This window comes from Psammomys obesus, unplaced genomic scaffold, assembly GCF_907164565.1.
Source record: "Psammomys obesus unplaced genomic scaffold, mPsaObe1.curated_primary_1811, whole genome shotgun sequence".
Lineage (NCBI taxonomy): Eukaryota > Metazoa > Chordata > Mammalia > Rodentia > Muridae > Psammomys > Psammomys obesus.
In genome coordinates, this window is record NW_026596166.1 from 15759819 (window position 1) to 15786868 (window position 27050).

The window sequence follows — 27050 nt, forward strand, 5'->3', positions numbered from 1 at the left end:
TGGTCCTTGGTTGGAATATCAGTATCAGAAAAGAACCCTCTGCACAGATTTTTTTGGTTCCGTTGCTCTCCTTGCGGAGCTCCTGTCCCCTCCAGGTCTTTCCATCTCCCCCTTCTTTCGGAAGATTCCCTGCACTCTGCCCAAAGTTTGGCTATTGTTGTTTGTTTTTTAGTTGCCTGTTTGTTTTCTAATGGAAGAAAGACTGTGGACTCGGGTGGGTGGGGAGGTCAAGAGGATCTGGGAGGAGTTGGGGGAGAAGAAACTATAAGCAGAATATTTGAATTATAAATAAACTTTTAAAAAAAAACTTAATTTGGGGCTAAAAAGAAGGCTCAGCAGTTCAGAATTCTTGTGGCTCTTACAGAGAGTTTTGTCCTCAGCACCTACACCAGGCCCAGACAGAATCCTGGAACTCTTCTAGCTCCACCAGATCTGACACCCTTTTCTGGCCTCCACAGGTACACATGCGTACACGCATACTCAGACTCAGAAACAGAAACAAATCTTTAAAAAATGTCAGTAACAGTGAGGAAATGCTTTCTGTTTAGGTACACTCTTTGTACCACCACTGTAATGACTAATACAAACACTCCCCGGATGTCAAAAACAATGAGTAAAACGTTGTTAAGGAATTTGTCTGGTCTCAAGTAACATCCACAGTAAAGGGGAAAATATACTTTTATAATGGATCTTGTCACTGAATCAAATGATAAGATGAGCATCACTCAACGTGGAACAACCCCACTGTACTGTATGCATTACTTAGGAAATATTTGCTATTAATTTTTAACCTGAGTCTATTCATACAGAAGCAATCAAAGAAACTCATACTGTGTGATATTCCGCAATTCAATTACCCCAGCATTCCCGAGGAAAAGGGGCCTGCCATGAAAACTTACAAACAAGCAGAGACACAATACTAGATAAAAAGACAACACCCTCCAACCATGACTCGATTTGAAATGATAAAGTAAAATGAAAATGTAAAACATGTTTGGGGACAAATGGGAAAATTTAAAAAGAAACTATATATTATTCAATTACTATTAGTATTCTGAAATATGATAATACGGTTACAAAATAACTTCTTTTATAAGATGTATTTCAAAATATAAAGAAATGAAATCCAAAATATGTACAATTTACTATCCAATGGTTCATAAAATATGGAGCAAAAATATGAGATTAACTGGCAAATACAGATGAATAAAAGTATATGTGAACTGACTACTCTGAATTTACATGTAGATTTGTAAATTTTAAAATAAAAGCTGAGAGGGGACATGAATCTTGAGTTCAAAGATCAGAGCCCTGAAGGTTTTTTGTTTCTTTCTAGTAGAATTAATTATTCCACAGCACTCTGTATTTCTATTCTATCACTTAACAAACATGTGAATTGCCAGTTTATAACCTTCTCCAGAAACCACTTGGAACTGCAACTTAGTTCTTTACCTGGTACCTCGTAGGTATTCAGTGTTTGTTGTCTGAGCTGAGTGAAATGATTAAACCAATAAACCATTATTGAAACACATTATTGTCCGTGTCACACTGTACCTCAAATTTAACCAAGGAACCCATTAAACGGACTGATATAACGTGAACCATTATAATGGATGTTCCCATCAACACATTTCAAAAGTTTTATTGTGAATTCTTTCACCTTCAACTTAAGAAAATTACACATACCTGCTCTGTATCTTTAGCATCCTTGGGATTGGAAGTCTGGTTTTCTCCCATGACACCAGGCTGCTCATTTTCCCACGGTAATTTATTTTTCCCTTTTCCAGCACTTAATACCCTTCGGGTACAGATAGTTGGACTGTAGGAGCCATACAGTTGCATGCTGTCCCTCGTGTGGTCGCCACAGTAACAGTGTGCACTCTGAGTCCTGTTACCAGACATAAGCCAGTCTGTATCTGCTCCATGTGCCAAACTGCTTGACCTGCCCTGGGCAGAAGATGGCATGAGGATTGCATACTCCACAAATCCCTGTTCTGTTAGCCGTGGAAGAGTTTTTCTGGCCAATCTGGCCTGCACAGCATTCATCACTCCATCTCCATTATCTTGCAATTCAACAGTATCTACAGCTTTAAAAAGGACATTGGTTTTACCTGAGCCCATGGATGATGCCAAAACAGCAAAGGCTTCTAGAGCTGCCTGGCGTACCCTACGTTTGCTATCTACAAGAGCTGGCGCAAGATCAAAAGACAGTTTGGGTAAGTCAAAATCCTCACTGGGATAGGTCAGGAGAGAACAGATGCAAATGTTCACTACTTCCTCTCTTACTCTGGAATGCTTGTGCTTAAGGTTTTCCAAGAGCAAACAAAGCACCTGCTGAGGACCTATTTCTTTCATTAGCTTCAGAAAGATTTTCATATATTCCTGCTTGATCACCAACTTGTTGTCCGCCAGCACTTTCACAGAAGCTGCTATAACTGGTCCCAAGAACTGCTGCACCTGCTCTCCCAGGCGAATAACCAGTAAATGCAGAACCTGAAGTGTGCCATGGACCACTTTGAAATTGGAATCATCTAGCAAATTGTACAATAAGCTAATGAAACCAACAAGACTGGAATGAGGGGTAGAACTCGGGTTAAATTTTCCCAGCAACTGTTTTAATTCTTCAACAGCCTGAGTCCTGTTCTTATAGTCTTCCTGATCCAACAATCTTGCATGCAGCTCCTGAGGAATAATTCCAAATTTAAGATTGCTATTGGAAAGAGTTACTACACAAGGGGCAGCATCTTCAGAAAACCCAGAGGCTTCTAGCTCCAAATAATAAGGAACCTGGCTTCCAAACTGGGACTCCAGGCGGCGATTGTAGTGCCTCCTCAACGCAGAGGGCAAACGAGAGATGTAGGACTGAAACCTCTCTTGACCAAGTCGTTCTCCAATTTGTTGAAGTGTAGAGAATGCCGTCTCTGATTCTTCTTCCATCTCCTGATCGCCAAGCTTTCGGCCCAGGGATATTATAACTTCAGTGAGATCCAAGCCCAGCAACAAATCCTCAGGAGTAAGCAAGATAGGGAGCAACAGCGCAGTGGACGCTCTGAGCCGGGCATCTGGACTTTCCAGGCCTTGTATAAGCGTTCTGAGTACCTGCCCAGAATTACGCCTCAGACAAATATGCAGGATCTGCAGCGCATCTTTCCGTAGGGCAGGATTATCTTCCCGTAACGAGACAACTAGCTGAGGCAAAAGCGCTAGACTAAAGGCCTCTTCCAGCTGACCCGCCTCCCCCTGACCCCGAAGAACGTCCGAGAGAAGCTGCAAGCAGAGTCTCTTCTCATCACTACCGCCTTCCACAAGCACTCGGCCCAGAGCCCTATACAAGGCTTCCTTGCGGCGGGGAAAGCCGAGCCGGCCGCCCCGCCGCGGTAAGGCAGCCTGCAAAGCCTGGAACGCCTCGGAAGGATCCGGTGCGGTGCGCAGGAGTTGAAGAAGCCGAGTCTCCTCCTCATCTCCTCCCGACAGCCCACTTCCAGGCCCCGACCAGCTACTGGAGACGGCCTCCGCCGGCAACAAGAGGGTCGAGGCCAGAGACGACGGCGTCGAGGGGCAGGAACCATGATCCCCGGCAGCCCCGCGGCAGTAGTAGTTTTTCTCGCCTCTCATGGTGCCCCCAGCTCGACGAGCATCAGTCCCGGGGGCGGAAGGACGACCGCGGCTCAGGAGGCGATAGGAACCAGAGGTTGCAAGAGGCGGCAGCAGGAGCAGCTCGGATGGCGCGGCCGCCATGGAGGGTCGTCAGGTAAAGATGGCTGGAGGAAACCATTGCCGTCTTGGGAGGGCTGGAGGAAGCCCAGCCTTCCAGCTCCTCTCCAAGGCCGGGGTTGCAGAGGAAGAGAAGGAACGGCTCCGGTCAGCTGCCAGGCCGCTCGGGCCTTCGACTCCCGGAGCCAGCCTCCGGCAAAATGGCCCCCGCCTAAGCCGGGGACCCCACCGCCGCCACCCGGCGTAACCAGGGCCACCACGTGACCAAACCGAGCGCTTCCATGGTGATGCACCCAGAGCGGACCTCTTGACCCGGAAATCGACCCACCGAAATGAATGCTGGGTCACGTAGTCCACGTAGGGAGTTAAGCATAGGCAGAGGACTCCTGGAAGAGGAAGTTGGAATGTTGGAAAGTAGCCAGACTGGAGAGGCGGGGTCAAGAGCTTGAAAGGAAATGACGTATGCCTGCTCGGGACGGAAGTTTCCCGCCCCACCCGTAAGAGTTGAGGTTTGGCCAGCGCAAGTGAGGATCCTGTCCCATTTCCAGCTTTCCGTGGCTCCTCCTCCTGTTGCTGCAGGTGTTATTCCCGGGACTCAGGTATTTTCCTTTTGCTGTCATGCAGTGGTGCAAGCTTTGGGGGAGTGTTGCGCGTGTGCCAATGAGCCAGATGAGCCAGATGAGCCAGAGAGAGGGTAAAGGACTGGACCGGAGCAAGCAGAAAGAGGCGACATGTTCCGCAGTGCTGGTTATCATTGTAATCGTTCAACTCCGCTATCCTAAGTGGGATTCTTTCTTCCTACAGACTGCTTCCCAGTACTGGAGAACTCAGCCAATGCCAAGCTTACAGACTGAGTACTTTAAAAACAAAACAATTCTTAATCTTTGGGGACCTTTCTCGCCTCGTCTTTCTCTCCCACGCCTCCTTTTTCCTCTCTTCACCCTCTGGCTGTAGAGTGTTAAAAGCTTTTTCTCACTTTTCGTTGTCCGTATCACTAAGTTTTCTTAAAGATGTGCAGAATCAGTGCTTTCCCCTGTATAGCTAGCTGCTTTTCGTTAGACGGAGTACTTAAGGTCGTTCTCATGTAGCTCCTCTGTGGGACTCTCCTTCGCCCCACCTCTCCACTCTCCCAGTAGGATGCTCAAGCGCCTCTGCAGTCTTTCAGTCTCCTGGAGACGGAGATCACTAGACAATTTCAGTTGTAGTGCAAGTTCTTGGCATTACAGTCCTAAGAGAATTCTGCCCAGAGGATTTAGGGCTGATAGACATTATTTTAAACAAACTAAGAATATGATGGCTGATCGGTGTTTTCCTTTAAATGAAACTATAAGTAGAATCAATTCTACTAAGAATATCTCCTGTGCAGGGCCTTGATGTTGCATGCCTTTGATCCCTTTAATCCCAGGATTAGGGAGGCAGAGGCAGGAGGGTCTCAGAGTTCGAGGCCAACCTGGTCTACAGATTGAATTTCAGGACATCCAAGGCTGACCGATCAAGGACAGAGAGTGAACTAAGGAGCCAAACTGTGATAATTGAGCCATTTCCAGAGGGAGTTTTTAAAGGGAAAAGACAATAACCAAGCAGGAAGAATCAATTCTATTCCAGGTGTATCATGTCTGGCCAAGCAAGAAGATTCAGTTTTGTTCCAAGTACATTGTATCTAGGTAGCTAGACAAAGCATTTTAAGCTGATTTGGATAGGATATTATAGCATAGGGGAGCTTGGGGACTTTCCAGTTCCCCGCCATTCCAGGAGAAAGGAATATAGCAGGGTTTTGTGGTTCTCATTTAAGTAGAACATATATCATTAATTCAACCAGAACATTCAACAAATACTGAATTGTAAGTAAAAAGGCTATTCAAGTTCTCAGACAGGCAGAGCCTGAGAATTTGTACTTAATTTCATCTTATGATCAAAATGGAGACTTAAAAACAAAATGGCTGCAGTTATGCTAGTCGGGAAGGCCTAGACAGGTCTGGATATCAGTGTGCGCCTCAACCTTCCCACTTTGAGTTTTGCCCTAGAGTCATATAGTTGATTCCAAATCATCTCTTGCACTTCGGGATTTATTGTGAAATGCTGTACAAAGAGACAAGGGGAGACCTGTGGCACATGTAAACCAACTGTGTTTAGGACCTAAAAGATTAGTCTCTTTTATCCTAAGGGAAGTAGATAATTTTCTTTGGAACCTGAAACAAGTTTTGTTTTGTTTTACTTTTTTCTGTAAGTCCTCTAAAATTAGAAGTAGGTAATAGACTGTGTCATTAAGAAACTTAGAAGTTAAAAAAAAAAAAAAAGAAAAAGAAACTAATCAGAGACCCATTTTTGGTATGTCAGTTGGCATTATAGGTAATCATTTGTTCCTTATGATAGGGAGCCCATTTTGACTTAGCATTTCAGTCTGTTAGGTGGAGCAGTTGGCGATGTATTCTCTTCTGTAACTCTGTCCAGCTGGGATGTTGTTCAGCCCAGGAAGGCTGAAATGCTAGCTAAAGGTTGGACAGTGACACAGTTATCAGAATGCATCTGACTAGCCGATACAGTTGAAAGACAGGGAGCAGTCACTTTGGCTGGACTGGTTATATCGGCTTTCAGCAAGTCCAGAGCTCAGCAGTTTCCAGTCCGCAGGCAGTTCAGTGGAGCCTGTCAGCCAAGTGAAAACCTGTTGAAACAAATACAGACTAGGGACAAAAATTAAAATTTTCTAGTAATTGGGGAAGGTGAAGAGTCCCAAGACCAGGGGAAAATTACAATGTTCAGAAACAGGTAGGTGTTCTTATCTGGAATCCATTTGACTTGTGGCTCCAAGGTGGATCCAAGTCATTCTTTGAAGCTTAGAAGATTCTTTTTAAGTTTATAAAATGAGATAAATTGAATTGGGAAATAATTTAAAGTCTGATTAATGTTAAAGCTATTTCCTTAAATCACTTATCATTGACGTTTATTTTTATTTTTATTATTATTACATTTTATTAACTCTGTGTCCCAGCTATATCCTGCTCCCTATTCCCTCCAAATCCCACCCTTTCACTCTCATCTCCTCCCTGCCCCTTTCCAAGTCCACTGCTTGGGGAGGACCTCCTCCCCTTTCATCTGACTCAGGACTGGCTGCAAAGTCCTCCTCTGTGGCCTAGCAGGACTGCTCCTCCCGTGGGGGGTGGGGAAGTGAAAGAGCCTGCCATTGAGTTCCTGTCAGAAATAGTCTCTGTTCCCCTTACTATGGGAAACTAATTGGTTACTGAACTACCACGGGCTATATCCAAGCAGAGGTTCTAGGTTGGGAGAAAACAAGTAACAGGACAGGAGCCTTCCACAGAGGGCCTCTGAAAGACTACCTGGCAGTGTTTCAAAACAGATGCTGAGACTCATAACCAAACCTTTGGCAGAGTGTAGGGAATCATGTGAAAGAAGGGGGAGTTAGTATGACCTGGAAAGGATAGGCACTCCACAAGGACCAAATATATCTGGGCAGAGGGGTCTTTTTCTGAGACTGACACTCTACCATGGAAGTTTTTATATTTTTAACCTTTATAACATACATTTACCAACATTAAAATATTTTTCAGACCCCCAAATATATATGAATGTATATGTGTGTGCCTCAGACTTTATATAAATGTTACTATTTACCTTAAATGTTTGATTACCAGGAGCGGTAAAGTGAATTTTTTTAGATAAAGCAATAGCATATGAAAAATTATTTCTCTTATTAGTCTAGTCCTCAAACATGCAGGAGACCTAAGAAGAAATAATTTTAGCAGGAAGTATTCCAAATGACCTATGTGTCAATTAGATTGACAAGAGAGAGAGAGAAAATATGAGTCTCTCTGTAAGGTGTTTTGGGGTATGAAAGAGCAACTTTGGTTTCTGTATTTGAGACAGATAATTGCTATGTGTGGCCCAAATTGGTCTTGAACACTTGACTACCCTGTCTCAGCCTTCTGAATGTTGGTGTTACAAGTAAGCACTGTGAAACTAGACTTGAAGACAGATTGTTTGTTTGTTTGTTTAATAGGGTTTTTCTGTGTAGCCTTGGCTGTCCTGGACTGACCTTGTAGACCAGGCTGGCTTGCAACTCACAGAGACCTACCTGACTCTGCCTCCTCAGATGCCAGCATTACAGGCATGTACCACCACACCTGGCTCAGATTTTTTTTTTTTTTTTTTTTTGGTAGACCTTTAAAGAAATAATGCAATTACTTTTCAGTGAGAAAAGACTGAGTTCTAATGTGAAGTTCCAAGTGTATGTACTTCAAATTCAAATATCTCTGCCCCACTTTGTAGCAAATGGGATGTCTCTCCACTTTTTTCTTAATTTTTTTTTTTTAATTTTCTTAATTTCTTAATTTTTCAATTTTGGGAAAAGAGTATTTATGTAAATGAGGCTGTATGACAACGTATCCTGTGCTTTGGTTTAAAGCCTACAGTGGTTTCTTCATTGGCTTTTGTTTTCTATTTTGTGGTTTGCTGCTGTTGCTTTGTCTTTTTTTTTTTTTTTTTTCTTATTAGTTACATTTTGTTAACTCTGTGTCCCAGCTGTATCCCGCTCCCTCATTCCCTCCCCAACCCCACACTCCCTCCTTGGTCTCCTCCCTGCCCCTTTCCAAGTCCACTGATAGGGGAGGACCTCCTCCCCCTTCATTTGACCCTGTTTTATCAGGTATCTTCAGGGCTGGCTGCAAAGTCGTGTCTTGTTTCATTGTGTCAGACGTTACTGGTGCTAGGGAAGTCTCTGCCACTGAGCTACATCCACAGCTTTCATTCATCATTTTGATGTATAAATGGATCTCCAAGTTTGATTTTGCAAATGTATTTTAATGCAAAAACAATAACAAAAGTGCCACTGCTGTCCTCACCATTTTCTGTTCCTAGAGGCAGAGTAAGGATGGGAATGAAAACGAAGAGACTATTGAAACACTTGTCAGTGAGGAAGAGTGACTACCAGCTGGCGGGGTGTAGGTCTTGGTAGAGCACTTGCCCAGCAAATGCAAGGTTCTCATTTCCAACCTAAAAAGCTTAAATGTGTACTTCTATCCATATGTGCACAGACCTCAGGAACCCAACCCACATAAAAGGAAACAGGAGAATGATGTATGCATTAGAATGTACAAAATAGAATGCCAGTTTATGTTGGAATAGGAGGCAGTTCTTTCTGGTGGTCAGAATTTTCATATTGAAAAATCCAGCATACTCTTCATGTACCTAAGAACTGAGGAAGCCGAGTTACTGACCATATTGAGGTTGTTTTGTAATCAGTATCAAAAAGAAAGGCACTTGGAAAGTCATGAATAATGTTTCATTACTAGTTACTGCAGAAATATAGGAATTATTTTTTTTCCCTCTATAAAGAACACTGCTGAAGGGACCTGGATCCATAAATCAAGTAGTTGTCCTGTTCTTTTCCTGGGAGGAAAGCAAGATGAGTCCTTCTTTCTCCCAGGTCCCTGTAGCTCAGTATGTGTTACAGATTGTAACTTATTTATTACATTATGTCTCCCTGAAGACTTGGAAAATGCATTGGTTTTATTGTGGATATTTAGGAAATGAGTCTTCACTGTCACATATCTTACTACTTTTTATGATGGTCTTATAGAATATAAATCTTATTGGTTTACTATTTATTTTATATCTATTAAAAGTACTTAAGTTTCTTTTAATCTTATTTTTGAAGTTTAGTAGTCCTCTCCGTATTTACTAGAAAAGCATTTATATGTAATAATAGAGTTAGATTAAAGAACAGATTTTTCTCTTCTTTGATTTTTCAAGACAAAATTTCTCTGTGTAGCCTTGGCTATCCAGGAACTCACTGTGGATTCGGCTGTCCTTGAACTCAGAGATCTGCCTCCCTCTGCTTCCTAAGTACCGGAAATCAAGGCTTTCAATAAAAAACAGGATTTTAAGAAGATTACAGAACAGGAGTGCACTTTTCGTTGTATTATAAAAGTAAACTTCAGAAAATTGAAAAGTAGTTAGGGCTATACTGAAAGTTGCAAATTTGAGTACAGCAAATTTTAATGATTTCAAAATAATTTAAACGGAGGAAGCAGTGTATAGGAAGGAATGTGCTGCCTGCCTTTATTCTTTGACCTGTATTTAAGAAATGTAAATGCAGATGCTCTAGTTGCATGTTTTATTTCTAGAGGCAGAGATAATGAATGTGTTGGATGAATCACTTTGTCTTTGTGTGTTCTTACCTGAATTTTATACTGGAAATGAAAATAAATCCTATAAACTATAAAAACCTGTGTAATTTAAGAAGTTGTTATTACTAAGTACAATGCAAATGAAATGTTATAATTATTATGTTCTTAACGGTATGGTTTGCTATTAATTATATTTAATTATATATTATGTTTAACAATTATGTTACTAATATTAACCAATAATTTTAGTCCATTTATTGTGGCTGTATGCCAAATACTGTAATACTAACTCATCTAATCCTCACAACAACTTTTAGACGTTCTGCATTCTTCATTTGTATTATAGACATTTAAAGAATCAGAGGAAGAAAATAAAACTGAAGTTAGTCAGTTTAGCTATTTGCAAGTTTGGTGAAAGAGGGAAAGGGTGCTAAAACTGTAGGTTAAAATTTAACCTTTTTTTTATCATTACTCATTATACTTTATGTATTATTTGATTTTATATTTTAATCTATTTTTTCTTTGCCTGTTCTGAATCTTATTACTTAATTCTGTCAGCTTTAATAGGTTAAAGAATTATAAGTTTGCATTTTATTTAATTTTTGTTGTTACTGTTGTTTTGAGACATGGCTTAGCCAGGCCGGGTAGTACATGCCTTTAATCCCAGCACTTGAGAAGGCAGAGGCAGGCAGATTTTTTTGAGTTTGAGTCCAGTCTCGTGTACAAAGTGAGTCCTGGACAACCAAGGCTACACAGAGAAACCCTGTCTTGAAAAACCAAAAAAAAAAAAAAAAAAAAAAAAAGAAAGAAAAAGAGAGAGAGGAAGACAGAGTCTCTCTATATGGCCCTTGCTTTCAGCTGTGTATTTCCAAACCCAAAATAAAAGGTTCATATTAGTGACAGGAAGCTAATTTTACTTTTGTTTCTCTAGATATAATAAAAATAATTTTCAGACAAAATGCAATTTTGCCACTTTATTCTATAGATATATCCTCATAAAAATATGTTGTAATTGTTTGAATGCTACTGTAAGGAAAACTGGATTGTGAGAAGAGAATTTAATGACAGGAAATAAAAATCTGATTTGTTACATCACATTTGGCTTTTTTTTTTTTAAGCAACTCTCATTTCTCCCCTATTTACTTGCTGTAGCTGTGATCTATATTTACATGGTTAATTGCCTCCCAGTTGATTTCGACACCACTTCTTTGTAGTTTAGGTGTCAATTAAGTAGATAGATACTAAACTTGCACCTGATCTTTATTATCTTGATTTTAGAATCTAAAATTGTGAAGTCTTCTTTCAACATATTATAGGTATTGGCATAACATGAGTGTCATTACAAATAAAGTACAATGCTGTTACCTTGTTGAAACTGTGAAATTAATAGTGTTTGTTCAGTATCAACTAATTCAATTCATAGGTGCATAGTACTCCTTAAATATTTGTTTTATTTTAATAAAAGTTTAAAAAACATGGCGAACATGTAGAAACAACAGTATCACATCTACTAGTGTACCATCAAGGAAGGGAGTTATTACCCTCTTCAGTTTGTTTTAATGTCCAGATGTAATGTGATCTGGGCATTGACATATGCATATTTTTATCATTAGTTATTTGTAGCCTTACTTTTTTTAGATTTGTTTGTTTGAGACAGGGTGTCATCCTGTATCCCAGACTGGTCTGGAACTCACCATAAATTCTACTGCCTCAGCCACCTAAGTTCTTGGATTGCAGTCATGAACCACCAGTCTCCATTTTGATACCACAGTTAATATATGCATATAGTAAATTAACATATGTACAAGGTCATAAAGCTGTTAGGTACGTTTGGCTAAATATGGACTTGACTCAGACCTCTGGCTCTAGTTCATATTTTGTTCACTGTTCTTTCCTGTTTTCTATGATGTTTACCCTTCCTTCTTCACAAGGTTGTTAATGAGATAAATGAAACATAGTAAAACAATTTGACAGCATGGTTTTATTGTTGTTTGTTTCTTTTTTGTTTTGTTTTGTTTTTTTCTTGAGACAGGGTTTTTCTATGTAATAGCCCTAGCTGTCCTGGGACTTGCTTTGTAGACCAGGCTGACCTCAAAGATAAGAAATTATTTTTTAATTTGAATTACTTTTTTTTTTTACTTGAGTTACTTCTAGACATTTATGGATAAATAGCTGAGAACCAAATATAATCGGAGTATGAATATTGAGTAAGTTACAAGTAAAGTTTACAGTGCTTAGGCTGGAAGTAGTTGAGCTGATTCTCAGTGTTTGCAAGTGTAAGAGTCAGCAGGAGAGCAGGAAGCAGGCTCTTTACCTCCTCACCTCTCTTTTCTCTCTCTATTCAGGCGGGGCTTTCATTTTTCGCAGGTCCCTAACTGATACTGATACTTTTGGTACAAAGGACCATGAACAACTTTTGTAAATTGCTAATACATATTTCTTGAAAAAGAAAGAGGACAAATTAAACATGGTAAACCTAGTATCGTTATTTTTAAGTTTCCTGCTTTTACCTTCCCTGTTTAAAGTTTTAATTAATTTTTACGTTACTCATTATAAATAAGATTTATTTATATAAAATTTATTCCCAATAATTATGTTTAATTTTAAAATGTTAAGCTTCATTTACTATTATTTGTGTGTGAGAGAGAGGTGGGGGGGAGAGAGAGAGAGCATGTCATTCATATGTATGGAGGTCAGAGAACAAGTTTTGGGAGTTCAGGCTGTTTCACTGGGCTCTGGCTACCAAACTCAAACCCAGCAACAAGGCCTGAATAGCAAAGAGTTTTCTCCTGCCTTCTAGCTGGTATGATGGAAAGAGTGTGTACAAGTGTTCTTTACCAAAGACCTTTCAACCTTTTTTTAATTTTTAATAGTTTTTGTTATTATCCTGGTGTGAAGCACACTGATGTTTGAAATGAATCATCCACACATTGGTTAAAATGAGATGAAGTACTCTTAAAAATGGACCATGCATGAAGATAACTTAGAACCCCTGCACAGAAGTAGCCCAAGGCAGCACAGTGTCCAAGAGGGTTCCCCAATAATAGGACCAGGGACCATCTCTGACATGAACTCATGGGCTGCTCTTTGATCACTTCCGCCTGAGGGGGGAGCAGCCTTACCAGTCCTCAGAGGAAGACAAAGAAGCCAGTCCTGATGAGACCTGATAGACTATGGTCAGATGGAAGGGAAGCGGCATAGGAGAAGAAGAGGGAGGGAAGGTGGGCTATGGAGGGGATGGAGGAGGAGCTACAGCTGGGATACAAAGTGAATAAACTGTAATTAATAAAAAAAATTTTTAAAAATTATTAAAAAAAAAAAGAATGTGAGTGTATGGAAGGTTTGCCATGGCACCTTATTGACTGACTTTGCATCTATCCATACAGCAAGCAAGGACAATAGTACATCAGACTATTGATATACTTTGTGGTGATCCAGAACACTAGAGAGTAAGAGGGCACTTAAGGAGCTTATGTGGGACATCTCTCACTAACCTCTCTGTCTATGCTGGAAGTCTGTCGTGAGATAATTTCTTCCACATTCTTAGTTATGATGATGTCCAGTGGTAGGGGAGGGTTACCCCACACCCTTTTAGAATAGAGCCAGAGACTATAAAACAGCTTAGCCTCACACCATGTAGGCTGGGATCCTTATCAAGTAGGTAGTCTGTGTGTGGATCGAGGATCCAGACAGTTTACCATAGAGCAATTCTTTCTACTGTCTAAGAGAAAAATCTAAATCTAATGCATTATTCAAATCCTAAAGTGGCACGTTGTATCTTTGTTTGTTTTGGGCTTTGGTTATTTCAACACAGGGTTTCTCTGTGCAGCCCAGGCTGTCCTGGAACTTACTCTGTAGACCAGGCTGGCCTCGAACTGATAGAGCTCTGCCTGACCTGTCTATGCGTAAGGATTGTGTATGTCCCTGTGCTTTTCACAGATTATGTTATACTTTCATGCCACATTTACCATAGACCCGAGAATGAATTTCTTACCTAAAATTAAGAGGTAGTACAACATGGAAAGCTAAACACCACTCAAGTAAACAGCTAAAAATTTCATGAACACAAGTTAGCAAAATTGTCATGACCTCACTGCTAGACACTTTTAAGCATTTCATATGTATAAATTCATTTAATCCTTTAATCAACCCTTACTGTAAAGCAGCATTTCTCCCTTGGCTTGCCACGTAACGCTCAGTTTTCCTTTTCTCTCTACTCAGTATCCTCCGATCTATTACTCATTGGACATGATCTGAATTCTTCTCTTCAGTAGGTTTTATGGTTTGTTTCAGTTCCCTTTAAAGGCTGATGCCCAAAGTCTGTGCACCTGATGTGAACTGACAGTTCCAGAACAAAATAAAAGTCTCCTTTCTGACATTCTGTGTATTTTAGTTCTAATAATAGAGCTTCGGGCCTCATCAGCTTAGGGTATTAAAGTAGAACTGAAATTAAAATCCCTAAACCTGAAAACATCCCGCAGATCAGTTATTTCTATCCCTGATGCTTGTGCCAATGCTTTGGAATGTTTATATTTTATTTCTATTAAATTATTATGCTAGCCAGGTAGTGGTGGCACACGCCTTTAATCCTAGCACTTGGAAGGCAGAGGCAGGAGGATCTCTTTGAGTTCAAAGCCAGCCTGATCTACAGTGCAAAGTTCCAGGACAGCCAAGGAAATCATGTCTTGAAAAAAACAAAACATTAAAATAAAAATAAATACTATGTTAAGTGTCAGGTCTTTTAGGATCATTAATTTGCTGCCCCTTATGATCATTACAAAGAGAAAGGGCGGAGCTAGAGTATCGTCATCTTGGTCCTGCGGTACAGCACTAGAATCATTTCCGCAGTCCTCTTTCTTCTACTTGTATGGACTGGGCATTTGCTAATTTACCCACCTGAACTAGATTATAATTTTACATTGGTTATCAAAATTCTTGAGAGGCATTATAAAATTATTTTCTTGTCTTGAATTAAGCTTAAAAAATGCACTTTTCTGATAGAAAACTTTAAGCTCATCATGAGAAGAAACAGTCCCTGGTGTGCCTTATTACTGTTGGTTCATTTAGACTAGACTAAATGATCCACTTTTTGTAATAAAAAATCACACCATTAATAATTTTGCAGTGCATGGGCTACATATGAGCAAGGGGGTCTAGGTCCTCTACTTGCTTGGTCCTTGGTTGATGCATCAGTCTCTACAAGTCCCCCTGGGCCCAAGTTTTTTTGGTTCTGTTGCTCTCCTTGTGGAACTCCTGTCCCCTACAGGTTCTTTCTATCTCCCCCTTCTCCCATAACATCCCCTGCACTCTGCCCAAAGTTTGGCTGTGAGGCTCATTCGATACCCTGATGGGTAGAATCTTTCAGAGGTCCTTTGTGGAAGGCTCCTGTCCTGTTCCTGTCTTCTACTTCTGATGTCTATCCTGTTTGCTCTTCCATAGGATCCTCCTTGTTGTTTAGCTTCTTTAGGACTATAGATTTTACTATGTTTATCCTATAGTATATGGCTAATATCCACTTACATGTGAGTTTATTCCATGTGTGTCTTTCTGCTTCTGGGCTACCTCACTCAGGATCATTTTTTCTAGTTCCATCCATTTGCCTGCAAATTTCATGACTTCCTTGTTTTTAATTGCTGAGTGGTGTTCCATTGTGTAAACGTACCACAATTTCTGTATTAATCGAGGTTCTTTCCTGATTCTGGCTCTTACAAATAAAGCTGCTATGAACATAGCTAAGCAAATGTCCTTGTTGAATGGTGGAGCATGTTTAGGATATATGCCCAGGAGTGGTATAGCTGGAACTTGAGGTAGCACTAGTCCTAATTTCCTGAGAAAGCACCAGTTTGATTTCCAAAGTGATTGTACCAGTTTACATTCCCACCAGCAATAGAGGAAGTTCCCCTTCTCCACAACATCTCCAGCATGTGTTGTCATTTGAGTTTTTGATCATAGCCCATGGTCAGCTCAGTCTCTGGGGATTCCTTAGTAAGGGGAGCAGGGGCAGTTTCTAGCATGAACTCGGTTGCTTGCTCTTTGATCACCTGCCCCTGGCGGGGTGGCCTTACTAGATCACAGAGAAAGAGGATCCAGACAGTCCTGATGAAACCTGATAGGCTAGGCTCAGATAGTAGGCTAGGAGGACCTCCCCTACAAGTGGACTAGGGGAAGATATAGAGCAGGGGAAGAGGGAGGGAGGGTGGGACCAGGAGGAAATGAGGGAGGGGACTACAGCCAGGATATTTTCAAAGTGAATAAATTGTAATAAATAATAATAATTTTAAAAAAGAAAAATTAATTGTGCATTGTTATCTGGAGTTAAGATGAATCTTTTCAGACTATTTATAAAATTTAGTCTTGCTTTTAAGATTACTGTCCAGTCCTAGAGCTCTGGTATTAATTCAGGATCTCTTTTGGAATTAGTTGTTTAGTCTGAGAGAAATATGTTCTTATAAAGTATCTAGTTCTTCCTTTTCCAACTTTCTGTTTTCCATTGACATTGTTCACTGTTCAGTCTGAAAGTGATTCTCCTTGTTAAATCGAACAAATGAGAGTCAAGAAGTGGTTGACAAATCTGCACATATAGTTAATTGCATGTAAAGGAATAGACTTTTAGAGAAATTTAATATTGACCTAGGCTTTTGAAATTTTGTATTGAGGAAAGGAGGATGGAAAGGAAAAGTTATAGGCAATACCTAGTGATTAGTAAGAAAACATTTGGGAGAGATAACATTTCATACAGAGCTGTAGCATTAGTACTTGCATAAACAGTGTTGGAGTGAAAGGCTATTATGGGAAAGAATACGAATTAGTGAAGATGGAGGTCATAGGAAAAGGCAATTTAATAAAATGACCCTTATATGCTATATCCTTATATGGAACTTTATGCTTTACAAAGTCACTGTCACTTGTTACTATTGATGTTATTGCTGAGAAAATAGCAAATAGCTAGTGTTGCAAAACTAATTTGACTGTAAGCATTTTTTCCCACATAGTTGTATTTTATTGTGGTGATTTAATGAAAATATGCAATGAAACATTTAGTTTTCATTTAAAAGTCTTTATGGTTTGAGACTTATATTTTGGTTCTCCACTTTCTACTATCTGTAACAAAGGAGCTGAATTAAATGATTATTAAATTTCTTCTAACTCAAAAGGCTCTGTTGTAGTGTTTAATGTTTAAAATCCAGCAAAGCAACAGATAAGTCTGACTTGCACTCTTTGAGACAGACTTACATTAGCATGGCTATTTTGAAGTAACTGTTTGTGTCTTGTATTTTTCTGTAGATGGACCACACATCCCCGACCTACATGCTTGCTAACTTAACCCATTTACATTCTGAACAACTTCTGCAGGGCTTGAATCTTCTTCGCCAGCATCACGAACTCTGTGACATTATTCTCCGAGTAGGTGATGTTAAGATTCATGCTCATAAAGTGGTACTTGCCAGCATCAGCCCTTATTTCAAGGCTATGTTCACTGGAAACCTTTCTGAGAAAGAGAACAGTGAGGTTGAGTTTCAGTGCATTGATGAAGCTGCCCTGCAAGCCATTGTGGAGTATGCCTATACAGGGACGGTTTTCATTTCTCAGGATACTGTTGAATCTCTCCTGCCAGCAGCAAACCTACTCCAGATAAAGCTTGTCTTGAAAGAATGTTGTACATTTCTTGAAAGCCAACTTGACCCTGGTAATTGTATTGGTATTTCCCGTTTTGCAGAGACTTATGGTTGTCATGACCTTTATTTGGCAGCTACTAAATACATATGCCAGAATTTTGAATCTGTTTGCCAGACTGAAGAGTTTTTTGAGCTTACACATGCTGATTTGGACGAAATTGTCTCCAATGACTGCCTGAATGTAGCTACTGAAGAAACAGTTTTTTATGCACTAGAGTCTTGGATCAAGTATGACGTACAAGAACGGCAGAAATACTTAGCACAGCTGCTGAACAGTGTACGACTGCCATTGCTGAGTGTTAAGTTCCTCACCAGGCTCTATGAAGCAAATCATCTTATCCGTGATGATCGCACTTGTAAGCATCTTTTGAATGAAGCCCTAAAGTACCACTTCATGCCTGAACATAGACTGTCTCATCAGACAGTCTTGATGACACGACCTCGCTGTGCTCCCAAAGTATTGTGTGCAGTAGGAGGAAAATCTGGACTCTTTGCCTCTTTGGATAGGTAAATAGAAGGGTTTCTTAAGGGTGTAATACTAACAGATTTTATGCTTTTTAAATGTGTTACCTCTGTATTTAAAAATAATTTTATTTTGCTTTTATTTGCTGTTTTGGTATTCTTTCTCTCCTGTTTATTTCCTAAAATATTTACAATGGTATTTTAATCATTCTCTATGCTACTCAATTACTAGACCTTCCATCACGCCGCATATATATATATATATTCTGGTTATATACTAGTTTTTCCTCTGTTTCATTGTTTCTACTTCCTTCTCCTCCTTCTCTTCTTCTTTTTCCTGTCTTTCCTTTTTTCTTACTCTTCACCCTCTCCTCAGCTTTTTCCTTCAGACAATGTGCTAAAGAAGAGCTATGAACCTGTGATGAGGGCAGACTGAGGATAAGAGTGGGTTTGAATGAACAGAGTTAATTAGAAGAACATCAAGGAAATGAGAAAATAAGAAACTACCATAAATAATAACTTTCTGTTGTAGAAAATGTGAAGAAATTGTTAATAATGTTTATTATTAAAAGCCTATAATTATTACAGTAGTTATTACTATCCCACTACCATGTCAATAAAAGGCACAGACACCTGCTGTATTTAAATAAATCTTATTTCACCTGCGGCTGGGCAGATATTGCCCCCAATCTACTTTGTTACCTCAGTCCCACTCCCCATGACATTTGCTTTAATAACTCCTATCAGGGCTACCTCATCCATAGCTCCATAAATACTTGCACATGCTCTCCATCTGAGCCAATTCCCTCCAGGCCGATCTTCAGAGTCCTTCCTCCCCACCTACGTGGTTCTTTACCTATCCCATGGAGACTCTGCTTCCTTCTTTTCCTCTACTTGTCTCTTTTTCCTCATGTGATCCTTCTTTCCTCCCAGCCCTCGAACTTCATTGCTGCCCTGCCCAAGTGTGTAGACATTTATTTAGGCAATAAGGGATAGTTTTCAGGCAAAGATTACATTTTGGGATACATTAGTATTCCATTTTGGGATTTTGGGATACATTAGTATCTGCTCCTAAAAGACAGCAAGCAGACCTGGGGCTGGTGGGGATGATATAGTTAACAATTAAATACAAAGCACCAGGCCATGCCATTACAACTTTTGTGTGAATTTTTTTCATTGTGTTTTTTTTTACAAGACCATTGTAAAAAGTTCCCTTTATTTTCCTAATATTTAACATCAGGATTGCCAGTCTGTTTCTGTAAAAACCAAATAGAAGATGTTTTGAATTTGTGAGCCCTCTTGTCTTTATGGTATCTATTTAATTTCATTTTTTGTGGGATGAGAGCAACCATAGTCAGTATGTAAATGATTAAGCATGGATGTGTTCCATTAAAACTTTATTTGTAAAAGTAGATGGCCTTAATTTTAGCCCATGGCTGCATAGCTGGCCAACCATTGATTTAGTTCTGTATACAAGTCACCTTTCAACACTGACAATATAGCTTGAGGTTCTTTGTCTTTCCTTTCATAGAGGTGACCTCTGCGTTGTTTAGTATCAGTTAGGTGAGTATAGAGCCATGAGTTCTAGATAATTCCCCTTTAGAACTTCTTGTTGGATTCTACTGAGAGGTGGTGATGGTTGTTGCTGTCTTCTGCTGCTTCTTCTGGATTTTCATCTTCTGTCTTCTGTCTTTCGTCTTTCTTCCACCAACCAAATATCTTATTTTCTAACACCACTTGGGTATTTAACAGTTAAATTCACTTCTGATGTTAACTCTTGAATTGGCCCAAATGATACAGGTAAATGGCTTGTTCTCACGGCACTAGTCCTACTTTATCTGCCAGCTTTTCATTACCAATTACTTCAGAATGTCTAAATCTTGTTTTCAGGTATTCTGGTCTCTGACCACCTCCTTTCATGCCAGCTTATTTCAGTCTGAATCATTACCTTTGTTAGTAAAGGTAATGGCCCACATATTGACAGAAATATGAGTGGTATAAGGCTGTTGTGATATGGCCTTAAATATGAAGAACATGGACTTGGAATTTGGAGGAAACTTGTTAAAAATTTGCAAAAAATATATCCCTCATTTTAAATAATGCACAACATGAGTGATAAGCTAGGTTACCTGGCAAAAGAATTTCTAATAGCAGCTTTTCTATGTGCCTCTTTTTAAGTAAATATACTTAAGAAGAAAAAAATGACCTAAAGATAGATTTTATGGTTAAATGAGAAGCAGAATGGAAAAACTGAGAAATTGACAGCCTTTCAATGTAAAGAATTGAAAAGATTCTTTTTTATTTTATTTTATTAATTACACTTTATTCACTTTGTATCCCCCCATAAGCCCCACCCTCCTCCCCTCCCAGTTCCACCCTCCCTTCCCCTTTTTCGAAAAGATTCTCTTAAGATCAAACCAAAGGTGCTTAACTATGTTCATAGCAGCCAGAGTCTGGAAACAACCTAGCTGTCCCTCAACTGAGGAATGGATACAGAAATTGTGGTCCATTTACACAATGGGCTACTACTCAGCAATTAAAAACAAGGAAATCATGAAATTTGCAGGCAAATGGATGAAACTAGAAAAAAAATGATCCTGAGTGAGGCAGCCCAGAAGTGGAAAGACACACATGGAATAAACTCATGTATAAGTGGATAATATAGGATAAACATAGTAAAATCTATAGTCCTAAAGAAGCTAAACAACAAGGAGGACCCTATGGAAGATGATTAATCCTCATTCAGAAGGGCAAATAGGATAGACATCAGAAGTAAGAGAAAACAGGGAACAGGACAGGAGCCTTCCACAGAGGACCTCTGAAAGACTCTACCCATCAGGGTATCAAAGCAGATGCTGAGCCTCATAGCTAAACTTTGGGCAGAGTGCAGGGAATCTTACTGAAGAAGGGAGAGATAGAAAGACCTGTAGGGGACAGGAGTTCCACAAGGAGAACAACAGAACCAAAAAAACCTGGGCCTAGGGTGACTTGCAGAGACAGATGCTTCAACCAAGGACCATGCATAGGGAGAACCTAGACCCCATGCTTAGATATAGCCCATGGCAACTCAGTTTCCAAGTGGGTCCCTAGTAAGGGGAGCAGGGGCAGTCATTTGCATGAACTTGGTTGCCTGCTCTTTGATCACTTCACCCTGGTGAGGTGGCCTTACTAGGTCAAAGAGAGAGAGGATCCTATCTAACTAATAGGCTAGGGGTCAGGTAGTAGGGGACCTCCTCCCCTATCTGTGGACTAGGGGAGGGGCAATGTGGGGAAGAGAGAGGGATTGTAAGTCCTGGAAGAGATAAGGGAGGGGCTACAGCAGAGATACAACGTGAACAAATTGTAATTAATAATAAGGAGAAAAAAAACAAAAGAGCAAACCAAACCTGATCTTGTGAACTCCACAGACTTAAGAGATGAGCTTGGATATAAGGAAGTCAGATACTATTATCAGGAAAAGAAGAGAGACCTAAGAGCATTTGAGTGATCTTTGTTGGTGCTTTTCTTACCACAGGGCCATAACTCTGGAAGGGCAGAGCAATTTTAGGCATAGGCTCGGGAATCGGCACAGCATTCAGCATAGCACTCCAGCTACTCCAGCTGTTGTTCAAGCAGGCTCATCTACAGCTTGACCCACCAGAGATTCAGAAAGCAATCTTTGTGGGCTTTTCTACTTAAATTTCTAAGAATACATAGAAAAAACAGAAGGCCTAGGCCGAAATCTATGGTAGAGATGGAACAACCGTAGAGAACCCTCTACTTAGAGTCAGTGCTGAGCTATAAGGAGAGAGGACAACTGCAGGCATGAAGACTTTTCCCACTGTGAGGTGCTGAGTGGACTGAACCAAACAAAGCCATAGAGTTGAGGCTTCCTTTGGTCTTACGGGCCCAGCTCCTACCCAGTATGCTCAGCCTGTGGACTCAAAGGAGACTGGCTGAGACCGGTCCCTGGTGCTAAGATATAGTAGTGTTTTGCTTGTTTTCCTTTGAGCATACTTTGGACCACTTGCTCCTTTGTTGCCTCTTTATGTGTAGGAAAGGGAATGTCTGCCCTGACCCTGTTCCTCCCTTGTATCTTGGAAGCACATAACTTGTTTTGTTCTCCTAAGCTCAAAGAGGAAGTGAATCATTTGTTGAGATTGATATTTGATTTAGATGAGACTAGGCTTTAAACTTTGATAATGAAATGAGTTAAAATTCTTGTAAATAGTGAAATGAAATAATCATATTTTACATCATGAGAAGGATATGAGTTTGGGGAACCAGAACAAAATAATGTACCCCCAAATCCATGTTAGGAACTTAGTCTTCAATGTAACAGTGCTGAGAAGTCAGATCGTTTTGTGAGTCGAGAGTCAATTGGCTATAAAGGGATGGGACCTTTTTGTCTCACCATGTGATACCTTGTAGAGTGTAGCCAGATGTCCTCACCAGATGCAGGCCTTCAATCTTGAACTTCCCAACCTCCAGATCTGTAAGCCGAATTAACTGTTGTTTGTAATTTACTCATTTTGGTGATATTCTGTTATTGCAGCATAAAGGGGGCTAAGAAACATCTTTATGATTCTCCTTCCCTCCAGGATTTTTTATTTTACTGCCATCATCCCTCAGAACATGGCCATAGCTTTCTTTCCTTTCAATTCCTTCATCATATTGTTGGTGTTAGAACCTCCTGTCTCCTCATGCCATGGATATTCTTAAGCAGTAGAGTGTGGCTGGAGAAATACACCCATTGTACCTAGTCTCTTGTGGCCCTTAGCACTCCCCAGTAACCACTGTATACATTTCTTTCATCAAATGTGTTCTTTTACTTCTTAGACTCTTTAGAAATATCAAGCATCACAATGCATTTCTTGCCCTGTTGAAGATATAGAATCAACTATAGAACTACTTCCTCCCCATGCCCGAATCTCTCTAAGATCACTTCTCTCAATATATTCAGTCAGTTGTTTCCAATCTAAACAATTTTCTCTTTTTCCCCATTTATCCCATATTTCATCTGTATCCTCACCTCTTTCCACTGCATTACCTCATTACTTTAGCACACAAACATGTTCTGTTCTAAGTTCCCAGAAATAACACTATCCTAAATTTTGTATTATTTTGCTTTTCATTATAATGTTTTTACATACTCTCTCAAAGATACTAAGGTCTTCAACGTTTTTATTTAAATATATTTCTTCAATGTGGTTTTTCTCACCGGACAGAAAGTTTGTGAAATTCATCTGTTACAGTATATGGGAAAAGACACAATTTACTTTCATGAGCATCTAGTAATATGGTATATGGACATAATATGGTTTTAATTTTAAATATTAAAGTTTTATACATATGTAGACTGACCAAACCCCATATATACAGTTTAGTGAATCATAACAAACTAAATAAAAGTTGGAGTAGTAGAATGTGGCAGGCACTCAGAACCAACCCTGAACTACCTACCTGTGCCAGAAGGCAATCACTATATGTATTTTTGATCCAGGAATTAGTTTTATATGTTTGCGAACTTGATGCAAATGAAAATATTCAGAATTGTTTTGATTTTGGCATTTTGCTTTCACATGTATAAAATTCATTTTCATTGTGCTGTGAAATCCTGTTTATCCATTTTATGCTTGATGCACATTTGGACTGCTGCCAGTCTTGGAGTTATACATAATATTTACATGTCCACTTACGTACATACATACGTGGGTGCATTTATTTTATACACATATCTAATAATGGATCTTCTTAGTCATGGGCAATGTGTACCATCCATTTAAATACTATAATGTTTAGCCATTTTATTGATGAAATTTTCCCCCTTTGGTTTTCGAGACGGGGTTTCTCTGTGTGTTGCCATGGCTGTCCTGGACTTGCATTGTAGACCAGGCTGGCCCCAAACTTGCAGAGATCTGCCTGCCTCTGCCTCCCCGAGTGCTGGGATTACAGGTGCGCACCACCATGCCCAGCTTGATGTATTATTATTTTGTGCTCCAGTGAACAATTTTTTGGATATGTTGCCTACTACAAAATTAGCCATAGTAGATATTCAATAGAGAAGATATATTAAGAATTGAATCCTAAGTGAAGATATGTATTCTCAACTTTGTTAGATTGTATTCCAAAGTATTTTGTACCAGTTTACATGCTTAACCAGTGTCTGTCTTTGCATAACACTCTTGCCAGTAGTTATTTTATGTCTGCACTTTAAGCAGTCTAGAAGGTATGTCATGATTTGTTACGATTTTGATTTACACAACCTTGATTATTAACACAAGTAAACATTCTTGTTTATGGGCCATTTGAGTTTTTTAATCTACTATTTCTCTGCTTATTCATTAGTGTGGAGATGTACTTTCCCCAGAATGACTCTTGGATTGGTCTGGCACCCCTAAACATTCCTCGCTATGAATTTGGAATATGTGTTTTAGACCAAAAAGTCTATGTTATAGGTGGTATTGAAACTACTGTGCGTCCTGGTCTCACTGTCAGAAAACATGAAAATTCAGTGGAATGTTGGAATCCTGATACAAATACCTGGACTTCTATAGAGAGGATGAATGAAAGCCGAAGTACCCTTGGAGCAGTAGTACTTGCAGGAGATCTTTATGCTTTAGGTGGATATGATGGACAGTCGTACTTGCAATCTGTAGAGAAATACATCCCCAAAATAAGACAATGGCAACCTGTGGCCCCAATGACAACCACAAGAAGTTGTTTTGCTGCAGCTGTTCTGGATGGAATGATATATGCCATTGGAGGGTATGGCCCCGCTCACATGAACAGGTATTTAACAATAATGAATTGCTTAAGATGGTAGATTTTTACAAAAGCACAACTTACATTCTTTTCTGATTTTTATGTGTGTAAATGGACTTTGCGATATGCTTAAGTAATAATAACAGGCATTTGGGAATTTAGACTGCTCCTGGTTGTAATATTTTATATCACTGAGATTCAAATGTCTATTAAATGTTTATATTCAACTAAAATAGTAAACTACATTTGAGAGCTCAGAAACCTAAAAAAGAAAAAAATAGTTAAATTTAGATTTTTACGATGTAGTTATGTGTGCATCAACATGTGTGCATGTTTTTTTCTTACATTGCCTAGTAGGATACGGTAGAAGTGCAATTCTTGTATTGCAGTACACTATGAGACATTATAAAATTATAATGTCTTGGGCCAGTGAGATGGCTGAGTGGGTAAGTGCTTGCTGTACCTGCTTATCAAAGTGAGTTCATTCTTTGGACCCCATGACGGAAGCAAAGAGCCATTTCTTAAGAGCTGCTCTTGTTTTTGTGGTATATTTACACCTGTATTCATGCATACATAGTAATTGTTTTAAAGAAGCAGCTTTTAAAATTAAAAGCTTATTTCATATTCCTTTTTGGATTCTGTGGTCATACTACACGTTATCACACTAATTGAGGAGGAGAAATTTCTGTGTTCTGTAATATATTTTTGTAATAAAGGAGAAACACAAAGTCGGACGTGCACTCCTTTAATCCTAGCACTCAGGAAGACAGAGGCAGGTGGCTCTCTGTGAAGTCGAAGCCAACCTGGTCTGCAAAGTGAGTCCAAGACAGCCAGGGCTACCCAGAGAAAACCTGTCTCCAAAAAACCAAGAAAAGATAAAAAGAAAAAAGAAATACAAATAAGAAAAAGTAAAATTTGCAAGTTACTGATTATATGTACTGTGAATCATAGTTCTAAACCTTTGTTAAAAATTGATGTTCTAAAGATTTATTTACTCATTGTGAGCAATCTAATGAAATCTTGTGCTTACATGTACTACACCAACGTTTTGTATGAGGGATAGGAACATCCATGGAATTGGCTTTGCAACCCTCATGGATATCTAATTATATACAAGAATAACATTCAGCTATTGTATTATGTCCACAAAGTAAACTTTTATACCTGAAGTCTTATCTACAGATACCTAAACATTTGGGACAAATTACTGTTATTTTTATTTGTCTATTTAATTTTAAAAACTGTGGTGGATTTTAGTTTTGCAGGAAGAGTGACAAAAATGACCTATGAATTAATTCTTCCTCATGTAAATACTTGCAGTGTGGAGCGGTACGATCCAAGTAAGGATTCCTGGGAGATGGTTGCATCCATGGCAGATAAAAGGATTCACTTTGGCGTCGGAGTTATGCTAGGTTTTATTTTTGTGGTAGGTGGACATAATGGTGTCTCGCATTTGTCAAGCATTGAAAGATATGATCCTCATCAAAATCAGTGGACAGTGTGTAGACCAATGAAAGAGCCTAGGACAGGTAATATTTTTTTTTCATACCTTCATTCTTTTATTTGTTTGTTTCTTTGTTTCTGATACTGGGGATTGAAACCCAGGCCTGTGTGCGTAATACTCCACATCTACAGCTGAACTGCTTCTTAGCTGTTAACTCATTACACTTAGCATACAGAGCTATACTTCATATAGTGATATTCTTATTATGCTAGCACCTCAGACCTTAACACTAAGGATATTATTTTACCAGAAAAAAAATATTTGTGTATGTGTGTGAGAGATAGAGACCGATGCACACACAGACAAACACACAGAGAAAGAGCAAGAGAGAGCAGCATGCATACAGTGTTTGTCTTTTTTGGGTTTGTTTTTTTTTTTGCCATTTATTTTTATTTGGGAATTGCAATCATTAACATTTAGAGTTATTATTAAAAGGTGTGTATTTATTTTGTCATTTGGTAGTGTTGTGGTGTTTTCTCAGATCTCATTTGATTACATGTCCTGGATTATTTGTTCCCTTTGACCTCTTGAGGAGAGGTGCCTATCCCTTCCTCAGATTGAAATATTCTTCTAGTATCATCTATAATATGTCATAGAGAAAAATTTACTTCCTTTTTTTTATCTTCTTGTTCCATAGATCTCTTGAATCTGGATAGGTATTTCTTCATTTAGTTGCAGAAGTTTTCTTCTGTGATTTATTTTATTGAGGATATTTTTTATGCCTTCACTATGATTTTCTTCTTTCTGTACCCTCTTTGGGTTCTGTAAACACATTTATAATTTCTATTTTGAAAACCCTGTCTGTGC

At 39.3% G+C, this 27050-nt stretch overlaps 2 protein-coding genes across 5 annotated transcripts in view; one reads left to right on the forward strand and one right to left on the reverse strand.

Moving 5' to 3' along the window:
* Togaram1 (TOG array regulator of axonemal microtubules 1) overlaps positions 1 to 3957 on the reverse strand; it is a 59508-nt gene extending 55551 nt beyond the window's left edge. For all 4 annotated transcript variants that reach the window (XM_055595421.1, XM_055595420.1, XM_055595422.1 and 1 more), the window contains exon 1: positions 1687 to 3957. In XM_055595421.1, coding sequence (XP_055451396.1) covers positions 1687 to 3738 — 2052 coding nt within the window. In that variant the 5' untranslated portion in view covers positions 3739 to 3957. The remainder of the gene's footprint in view (positions 1 to 1686) is intronic.
* Positions 3958 to 4229: 272 nt separating this feature from the next.
* Positions 4230 to 27050, forward strand: part of Klhl28 (kelch like family member 28) — a 34669-nt gene continuing 11848 nt past the window's right edge. The window contains exons 1-4 of the mRNA XM_055595526.1: positions 4230 to 4313; positions 17142 to 18040; positions 24323 to 24766; positions 26060 to 26268. Coding sequence (XP_055451501.1) covers positions 17142 to 18040; positions 24323 to 24766; positions 26060 to 26268 — 1552 coding nt within the window. The 5' untranslated portion in view covers positions 4230 to 4313. The remainder of the gene's footprint in view (positions 4314 to 17141; positions 18041 to 24322; positions 24767 to 26059; positions 26269 to 27050) is intronic.